This window comes from Zingiber officinale, chromosome 5A (genome assembly GCF_018446385.1).
Source record: "Zingiber officinale cultivar Zhangliang chromosome 5A, Zo_v1.1, whole genome shotgun sequence".
Classification (NCBI taxonomy): Eukaryota; Viridiplantae; Streptophyta; class Magnoliopsida; order Zingiberales; family Zingiberaceae; genus Zingiber; species Zingiber officinale.
Window position 1 is genome coordinate 112,679,313 of NC_055994.1, and position 10,385 is coordinate 112,689,697.

The 10,385-nt window shown below is 38.0% G+C and overlaps 1 protein-coding gene across 1 annotated transcript; it reads right to left on the reverse strand.

Annotated features, from left to right (window-relative positions):
- Positions 1 to 6,662: 6,662 nt before the first annotated feature.
- LOC121979908 (pathogenesis-related protein PRMS-like) lies at positions 6,663 to 7,188 on the reverse strand. The gene has a single exon (XM_042531884.1). It carries the CDS (start codon positions 7,186 to 7,188, stop codon positions 6,676 to 6,678), a length of 513 nt encoding a protein of 170 aa, XP_042387818.1. The 3' UTR covers positions 6,663 to 6,675.
- Between the last annotated feature and the right edge of the window lie 3,197 nt (positions 7,189 to 10,385).

The following is a 10,385-nucleotide window of genomic DNA, read 5'->3' on the forward strand; positions in this document are numbered from 1 at the left end:
TGGTCATTGGAATGTCCATGGCCACCCGGTTGAATCGCTGGATATAAGCTCTGAGCGGCTCTCTGGGCTCTTGCTTGATAACGAATAAGCTCACGCTAGTCTTCTGGTAGCGTCGACTGCTTGCAAAATGGTGGAGGAAGGCCGTGCGGAAGTCTTTGAAACTTGAGATAGATCCGTCCGGCAGTCTCCGAAACCACTGTTGAGCCGATCTCGAGAGGGTGGTTAGAAAAACTCGACACTTCACCCCATCTGTGTATTGATGAAGGGTAGCCGTGTTGTCGAACTTACCCAAATGTTCATCCGGGTCGGTGGTTCCATTGTATTCACCGATCACCGGGGGCACATAGTGCTTTGGCAGAGGGTCTTATAGAATGGCCTCCGAGAATTGCCGATTGATCCGCTCAGGAGAAGCGTCCGCTCGGGGGGCCTTGCCTTTTCTGTTGTCCCGTATTGGTATTTCATCTGACGAAGATCCTCGATCACGATTCACTGCTGCGCCTTCAGGAGGCGTGCGGAATAAGGCCCGATGAAATGGAACCGTGGCATAAGGTGCTTCCGCTCGGCCCCCTGATGCTGATGTTGCTTGCTGTTCAACCCGCTCGGCTTGCGACTTTTGTCTCTGTTCCACAAGCTTAGCGTCTCTTGTCTCGATCAAAGCGTCGAGCTCCTCTGTGGAGAGCATCACCGAGTGCGGTCGTCCAGCCTCGTCCATTACTTCCGATTGGATGCAGGAGCGTTCCCACAGACGGCGCCAAATTGATCCTGTCCGAATCGCTGAATCAACGGACGCTGGGTACGTGGCGCTCTCCGACTGCTGACGTAGATCTCCGACCACTTGTACCGACTTCCGGCGAACCTGCAAAGAAGTCGAGCAGGGAAGGGGTTCCCGGCGACGACCCTCCGATGCTCAAGTCAAATAGACGAAAAACAAGAAGGTGGCTTCCAGGATCAGAGATCTCATACCTCCGGTGAAGTCTAAGGGCTCTTATATAGAGCTATGGGAGCTTGGTGCACACAAACCGAGGTGTACACGTGTCCTATACCATATCGCAGCATGGGCTTGTCAGAAGAGCATGTCTGACACCATACTGCTACAGTCTGAGTGTCTCCTTGATGGGACAGTAGAACCCTTTGTCGTATGATACTGAGTATGGCCTGGTCCTCGAACATGCCTGTTGTCAGCAACAGGGGTTACTAAGATGACATCCCCACTGTCCCACACTTTTTGACTTCCTCTTCCCGGATCAACCATCAAGCCGCTCAGCCAGAACATTCACCTTTGATCTGGCGTAGGTGGTCGTCCGTCCGGGAAGGTTCAGGGTCGTCGCCTGCTCGGCTCTCGTAGCCTGACACCCTGGCCAAGCGGGCAGACTGCTCGGCCTTTACTCTTGCCTTGCCCCGCGGTCGAGCGGACTATCCGCTCGGCCATATGATCTTCTTCATTGGAAATCTGGACTTACGGCCAGATGGTTATTCTCTCGGATGATGGTCACTGCCTAGTGATCGGCATGTCCCGCCCGCTCGTCGAGCCCATGGGGTTGACCCTCCTTTGACTGTTGACCTCCACGTGTCGTTGACCTTTCCCTCATGAGGGCCCCCCGGCCTTACCACCGGATCAAGATGCATGATGGTTTTCGCCATAATTTTATTCTACATACTGGGTATATGTATCATGGCTTGCAATTGTGCATTCTGGATTGTTCACTTAGGCGACAAATTATAAGTGAACTTCATAATGAAGGATGCTTCGATCTGACAAGACACTGGCTCTTATCTCTACTGATTTTTATTGATCCAAGTTGACCAATGATGTAGTCCACTTTATAGAGCGGTGCTTTATATGCCAGCAATCTAAGGGTATTCTCACCAATGCAACCATGTATACTCCCTTACCTATTCTTGAAGCTCTTTAGTTCGATGTCAGCATGGACTTTGTATTAGAAATGCCCTGCACCCAAAGAACCTCAAATTTTTATTCTAGTTGTGGTTGATAGGTTTTCAAAAATGGCACATTTTGTAGCTTCAGGAAGACTATGAATGCTGTTCGGATTGTCCATCTTTACTTCAAGGAGTTTGTGCGCCTCGTTCCATAACTTAGGACCATGATACCAAGTTCATTAGCCATTTCTAGAAAAGCTTATGGGGAAAACTGGGAACGTAATTGAATTTTAACAATATCTACCACCCCTGGATAGATGGGCAAACTGAGGTGGTGAATCAGAGGGGCAATCTTTTAAGGTGTGTGATAGGAACAAAGCCGAAGCAGTGAGACTTGGCACTACCTTAAGCAAAATTTGCATATAACAGATCAAGATATAGGACCATAGGTTTGAGTCTTTTTGAGATTATTTATGGGAGGAACCCAATTGGGGTTCTGGACTTAGCTCCTGTTTCACATATGAGACAATTCAGTCCTAAAGCAAATGAGATTGCTTGTGTAATTTTCCTACGTCAAGGTTGACTAGTTTGACTAAGCTTGAGTTGGTTCAAGCTTGAGTCGTGATGTTTAAATTTTGATGTTTGATAATATTTAAAAATTACAAGTGCAATTATCCTTTTGGTGAGATTGGTCAAGGTTGACCAGTTCAATATGAAGAAGAGTCAAGTAGGTCAAGATTGACCGGATACTTGATTGGGAAGTCCTAACTGGAGGTTAGGTAAAGATAAGACCAACAGGAAGGTTAGCATAAGAAGAAAATCTATGTGGATCGGTGTTGATCGGACACTTGGTGTGTAAAGACCTGATGAGTAAAGCTAGACAGTTAAAAAATCCTAGTGAGTGGAACCAGGTGAAAATCATAGTGAGTAAAACTAGATAGTTGAAAAATCCTAGTGAGTGAAGCGAGATGAAAGCCTTAGTGAGTAAAGCTAGGCTGATAAAAATCCTGGTGAGTGAAGTCAGGTGAAAAGTCCTAGTGAGTGAAGCTAGACAGTGAGCAAGTCCTGGTAAGTAAAGTCAAACATGTGAAAATTCAGGTGGGTCAAGGTTGACCGGACACCTAGTGTTTGGAAGTTCAAGTGAGTCAAAAAATTAACCGAACACTTGGTGAAGAAGTCTGAGCAGGTCAAGGGTGATTGAATGTCAGGTAATGAGGAGTCCCAACAGGTCATAGTTGACCAGATGTTGGGCAAGAAACTCTAGACTTAGTTTTAGATGTTATGGTTCAATAATCGATTACACTGAGCTTAAGTGATTAAGTATTTTTTTAATCACTTAAGAGATGGTTTGACGCGAGTGTACAGAGGTGCCTAATCAATTAAGTCAATCGATTAGACACAACGTAAAAGATTAAAGCAATTGCTTACGACCCCTTTTGCTTCGAACAGAATCATTCTGTTTGAAGCTTAAGCGATTAGGTTAATCACTTAAGCTATTTCTCGCAATCAAACAGAATGTTACTGAATCAATCTAGCTAATTGATTCAAGCCTTAATCGACTATGGTAGTCGATTAAGGTTGAAAATATAGCTATTATGTAGGTAGAAAGGGGTTCGCGTACACTGTTCACCATATCACTTCTCCCACTTTCTTCACCGAGCTCACATGACTTCACACCAGATTCTTGAGACTTAGAGAGAAGTATTGCTACACTTTCAAGTTGATTGAGAGGTGTCTACAAGGAAGAAGGAAGAAGTAAGAAGCTAGAGTTTCATTTATTGTAAATCTTATACGATTTCATATTGTATTAGCTTCTTCTTGTTTTTCTTCTTATATTTCTTTGTGTGAGTTTGTATGAGGCTTCTCCGCTTTCAGATTATTTCTGAGAATGAGAGTTTACATAGTGAATGTGTGAGTGAGAGCCGGATCCTTGGATTACTTACCTCTTCTTGAGGTGGATACCAAGTAAATCTTTGGCATTAGCGTTTGCTTGAGTATCTTCCACTGCAACAACTCATCAACCAAGCGAAAGGAACTAATCACCCCCCTCCCTTTAGCTCCCGAAGTGACCCAACAAAGATGACAGAGCATCTTTGGGGTATTAATGAGCAAGTGAAGTTGGCTATTCAAGAAAATAATACCAAGTACAAAACTTAGTTTGACCATCATCATCGTTAGATACTATTTGATGTTGGTGACTTTGTTTAAACTGTATTGACTCATGATCATTTCCCTTTGAGTGAGTATAACAAGCTCAAAGATCGAAAGATTGATTCGTGTGAGATATTATAAAAGATCAACGATAATGTCTACAGGTTGTATCTTCCTAGTCATTTGAAGACGTTTGATGCCTTCAATATGAAGCACCTGACTCCTTATTTAGTGGATGTTGATAAGGCTACTATGAACTCGAGGGCAAGTTCTTTTCAACCTAGGCTGACTAATGCAGGATCAACCTAAACTTTAAAGGGACATAACTTTTAACTCGGGACTTAGAATCAGGTTATGTTGAATCTCACATGTGCAAAATTTCAAAATCTGCATTTATTATGATGGAACTTGTAATTGCCAACTTTTGGGCCCAAAATCCACCGTTTGGGCCCTTAACCGAGCATCTGAATATTTTATTATTATTTTTAGTCATTTTTATTTTTATGATATTTAGGATAATTTTGGTATTTCTAGTATTTATGGGTCTTAATTTGTCTAAATTAATGTCATATACTGTTAATTTCGATTTCTTTCAAGGATGTTCTTTTTTGGAAAGATCTCTTTTCTTTTTCTATAAGATAAGAATTGATGTCCATATATTAGGATCTCTTTACATTCTGAGTCTTAGGGTTTACAGTTTATATAAATACCTGATTAGATGTATGAGGATTCATCCCTTTATTATTAACAAAGTTTCCTTTTATGGTAAATCTGACTAGTTTTCCTTGTTTTTAACATTTTCTCTTCTTGCTTCCTCCTCAATTCCACATTCTCATCAAGCTTGTAGGATAATCACTATCATATTCAACATCACTTATTCAACATAGGATTGACTAAGAATGAATTTAATATTTGTTAGTAGGCTATGAGGCATTTTCTAGAATAGTAATCAATCAATAAATGGAGAAAAGCTTGAGAGTTCTTTTGAAGAGGTTTATAGTTGGTTCTAAGGTGAATACTGCTATGTTTCAAAGCCAAAGTTAGCAAGGAATTATGTAAAAGAAAGCAAGCAAAAGAACTAAGCTTTGTTGTTATAATTTCCTTTTGTGGTGTAATTTGTTTTTGCTTATGTTTGTATTCCTCTTGTATTTGTTGTGAACAAGTGTTGTAAAAGATGTCTTTATCTTCATAAGGTATTCGAGAAAGTGGAAGAAAGAATAGAATATTCTGAGAATGATCCACCTTATGGATCCTAGTTGTAGATTAGAAATCCTTGGGAGGACATCTGAATCATGTTAAACACCGAGCAATATTGGTATGTTATATATTTGATTTTATTTTGAGTTATTATTTTATATTCGTCAGTACTAAAATTCTAGAGATATGATATATGACCATTGGATAAATCTTACTAACAGAACTAATTTGCATCCAATTTGCAAAATAGTACTTAGCCACTAAATTTCCTTCCTAATTGAATGAATAATGAAAAACAAGTTCAATAAATTATAATCTTTTTAGTTGATTTTCTCTAATTTCTTAATTGATTAGACTTTTGATCTCATAAGCATAATCTTACAAGACTAAAAGAAAGATAACCAATTGGTTAAAAAAATCAATTGGGCCCCCTTTATTTTTATTATCATAAAAAAGGCATTTCATATCTTGAAAATATCATTGTTCCAACATTATTGTAGTAGTTTTGGCCAAAGATACTTCAACATATTCAAAATTACTATATAATTATAGTCAAAATTATTTTAATATTAGTTAAAATTATTCAAATATGGATTAAAAATGCTCCAATTTAATCAAAATTAGTAGAATACAATTGGAATAAAAATAAGGAGTATTTTTTTAAAAAAAAAAATTGTCCTATTTTCAAAATATGAGGCACCTTTTGTTTTATTATTTTTTCCCCAAAATGGAATGCTCTTTTAATGGCACTAAAAATAAGGGACGCCCTTTTTAATTTTTTACCAGCCAAAAATCAAAATAGTATCATTTAGTACTATCATCATCAAAGAAGCACCTCATTTAAAAAAATAAAAATTAAAAGAGTACCCTATATTATGAAAATACCCTTGCGCAATGTTATTGTAGCAACTTTGACCATTTCAATTAGAACTTTGGTCAAAGTTTCTCTAACATGAAGCAACTTTGAACGAAGTTACACTCAAAAATGAAACATTTGGAATTTGGTCAACTACTCTACATTATAAAAGTTTTGATTAAACTCCACATTGTAGCAATTCTTTGACAATCCTGATCAAAATTACTTTAATAGTATTTCATCAATTTCTATTAAATTGGATCCGTTTTGATCAAATTAGAGCACTTTTAACCAATATTTAATCAATACTAAAATAATTTTGACTACAATTATTTAATAATTTTAAATCTATAAGACAAATGTTAATTAAAATTATTATAATAATAAACGTAAGGAATAATCTTTAAATCTATCAGGGACAGATAGTGCCATCGGATAGACATCAATTTTCATTCAAATATTCTCCTTTCGTATGTAGATTTATTACTATAATTTTATTTTTCACACATATTCACATCCAACAGGATCACATCAATCCATAATACAAATACATATATACAACAAACAAGAAATTGTCGGAATCAATCGATCGATCAGTAGGGCCGGGCTCCGATGTAGTTTCCCGGCGGGTAATACTCGCAGACGATGAAGGTGTCCCCGTTCCGGCAAATGATCTTGGCGCAGCCCATCGACTCCGTCGTCCGCCACACCATCTGCGTGTAGTGCGTGCAGTCGGCGCCCTGGTCGCACGAGTTGGTGTCGTAGTGGTACCTCGACCGCTCGTCCGACCACTTCGCCACGGCGTTGGGGATCGACCACCGCCGCCCCTGCCCCCAGAAGATGTTCTCCCCGTAGGCGTACCCCGGCGAGTGCACCAGCGCGCAGTCGCCGCGCCGCTGCGCCGCGTACGACTTCGCGAACTGCGCCAGGGTCGTGTTCCACGTCAGAGGAGGCACCCCCACCGCTTGCCGCGGCCCGTTGTGCGCCGCCAGGAATTGGGCCACCGCCACGGCCGGGCTCACCATGCCGGCGTTGGCGAAGGAGGCGAGGACGTTGAGGAAGGAGACGGCGAAGAAGGCTGTGAGCAACAAAGAAGAAGCCGCCATTATTCTCAATTAACTTGAGGTTGGTCTCTGTTGTGTGCGTGCGTATATATAATTATCTATCCAATAAACTCGAGCGGTTTCTTGACAAACAAATCTTGATGTTATTTCTGAATCGGAATGTTTTATTATTTCATGTGATGTTTTACATTTGAAGCAATACAGCTGAATGATTACATGACAGAATTGCTTACAGAAGAAGAAAATCATTTGATATTGAGCAGAGGCTTATCTGCTGAGATTGAATTCAATGGATCCGCGGATTTCAAGGATTGTGAATTGAGGAAAATCGCCAGGCTTCCTTCGGTTCATCTATGAGCAATAGCAATTAGCAACAGCTTCAGGCTTCAACAGCACTTCATCTGCGGTGTACTCATAATTGCTTAATGCGGGAAGTAATCGCCACCGCAAGGTTGGTTTTAATCTAGCTTCCATCTGTACATTATCATTTTGCAAGCTTCCCGAACCGCCGCGCATGTCAACAAAAAAAAAAAAAAATATTTTCACCTTTAGTCATTTGACAATTAATTATCAGTTACATCATGTGATTTTTTTTCCTTGTATAATCTGAGAAAGGGGTATTAGAATGAGCGTGATTAGTTTGAAAGAAAAATTATATTGTAATTATCAGTTACATCATGATGTAATTATCAGTTACATCATGTGATTTCTAACTTAAATTCTTCACTCTTCCTCCTCTAACACACATCAAAAAGGGATGAACCTTATAATGGTAACTCCCCCTAGAGAGTGTTCTGCCATTTGAAGTTTAGTTCAACGAAATCAAGTACTTGATCGAGATACCTTTAATGTTATAATTAAAGTGAAGTGTGTTTTTTTTGCTATGATTAAGTATCAAAAGTCAATCTTGACTCGTTATACTTTATTTTGCCAATGGTAGGTACTTGATCATGTATAAGTTCAACATTGAACTTATACTCCCCTTAGCGTATAAAATGGGGTTCAAATGAACTTCAAGGTAGGTTCCTCCCCTAACTTTTAGTTTCACCTTAAAGGAATTCTACTTCTAGAGAAGAAGGCACTCCTCCACAAAAATAGTTTCCTCTCCCTAAATGAATTAGGTTCATAATTTTTAGGTGACAAATATAACTCCCCCTTTTAGCTTTCTCCCCCAAGTTTTATAATTTTACGTGATTCATTGCACTGACAATGAGTAATCTATTGCCCAAGTGCTCTAGGGAGTCAACTAGTTCTCTTGAAATCAACAAGATCACTAAGCGCTAGTCAACTAACCCATCCTCAATCAACTAGTTTCTTTATTTTTCAAATTTAGCACAAAGTAGGAAATTATGAAGAACTTCATTGTTTTAACTTAATTTTGTATAAAATTCATCAATGGTGACTTCTATTAGTTGATTGACAACATCAAGGTTTTCAAACATATTTTCAAAAACCTTTTGAAAGTTATTTTATTTTGAAATTTTTTATTATGATTTTTGGGCTATATGCATATGAATTGTGCATATATAAGCTTTCCTCATGATTAGTTAAATCAACGATTCATATGTTAGATGTCTTGTTGGCCTAAAGCAATACATTATAATAAGTATTTTGAACTAAAATCATCTTCCAAACATCTCACATGGTGACTATGTGGCCCAATACATAAAACATTTTATCCTAGATTCTTTGTGAGATATAATAGAGGTATGAACCTGTATATGTATATGTGATCATGCAACTCTAGCGTGACTAACCTAGTCTACAAAGCACATACCAAACTCCCTCTTTAAAGTACTAATATTAGCTTTGGGAAGAGGCTTGACAATATATCACCAAGATTTGACATGGAGTCTTCATAGTCAAGTACTATGTTGTGCAATCTGCTTTGATGTTAGGTAAAGGATTAAGTTAGAAAATGTGTTTGATAAGCTTGTGGCAAGTGTGTGTGGGAGCAAGTCACATGGCAAGATGAAGTTCTGACAAATCAAAAATGATCGGATGTATGACAAAAAGAACCCTTAGTAAATCAAGGGTAATCAAATACTTAGCAAGAAGAAGTCTTAGCGGATCAAGGATGATTGAATATTTGGCAAAACGAAGTCTTGACTAGTCAGGGTTGATAGAAATATTGGCAAGGTGAAGAAGACTCCATATAAAGTCTTGACGAAGAGTTTTCTCTAGTGGCTTGACAATTTATTTATTCAATGATGAGTGGAGTGAACATGTAATCATGAAAAATGGAGAGCTAGACTCAACATGGATAAGAGACTTAGAATTTACTTAGTTATCTCTCTAGCCAATTGAATTGAAATTACCATTCAATTGATAGTCCAAGTAGTAGACAATAGTCGATTGAGTAGTTGACCAATGTTATGTTAGTTGACTAACTAGTCAACTATGAAACATTCTATTTATAGGATGTAAATGAGTTGAGCCAAGACAAGTTTAGTTGTGTTCAAGTTTATTTATTTACTTATCGAACTTGTTCAAGCTTGTTTATTAAAATTTTATCGAGCTTGAGCCAAACTCAAGTTTGTTCATGAAATTGCCCAAGCTTTTGACCGAACTCAACTATCAAACTTGTTATTCTTATAATTTATATAAAAATTTATCTACACATGAAATTAATGCTATTTCTTTATTTTTAACCTATTATGAATTCTAGATTTGGAAATAACACAAAAATTACAAAAATGTTCACATATACTATTTTTGAAATTATAATTTATATAACTTAATAAATAAATTTATTCATAAATTATTCATGAATATTGTTCATGAATATTAATGAATCGAGCTCACTAGTGTTCAAACTTATTTATTTTATATATTCTTATACAATTGAATGATAACATAAATAAGCTTTATCAAACCAAACAGAAAGCTTGTTCACAAATATCCGATTTATTTACAGTCTTTCTATTTGGTTATCTGTTGATGAAGAGTCGATTGAAATAATAGTTAACTTGTTGTAACAAAATAGTTTTCTAGAAGCTACTAGAAGGTATTGGTGCAATTTTCCTAGGTAAAGGTTGATCAGTTTGACTAAACTTGAGTTAGTTTAAGCTTGAGTTTTAATGTTTGAGTTTTGATTTTTGACAATATATGAAAATTACAGGTGCAATTATCCATTTGAGGAGAAAAGTCCAGTTCGATGTGAAGAAAAGTCAAGTAGGTCAAAGTTGATTGGATACTTGACTGAGAAGTTCTAACTAGAGGTTAGGCAAGGGCAAGAT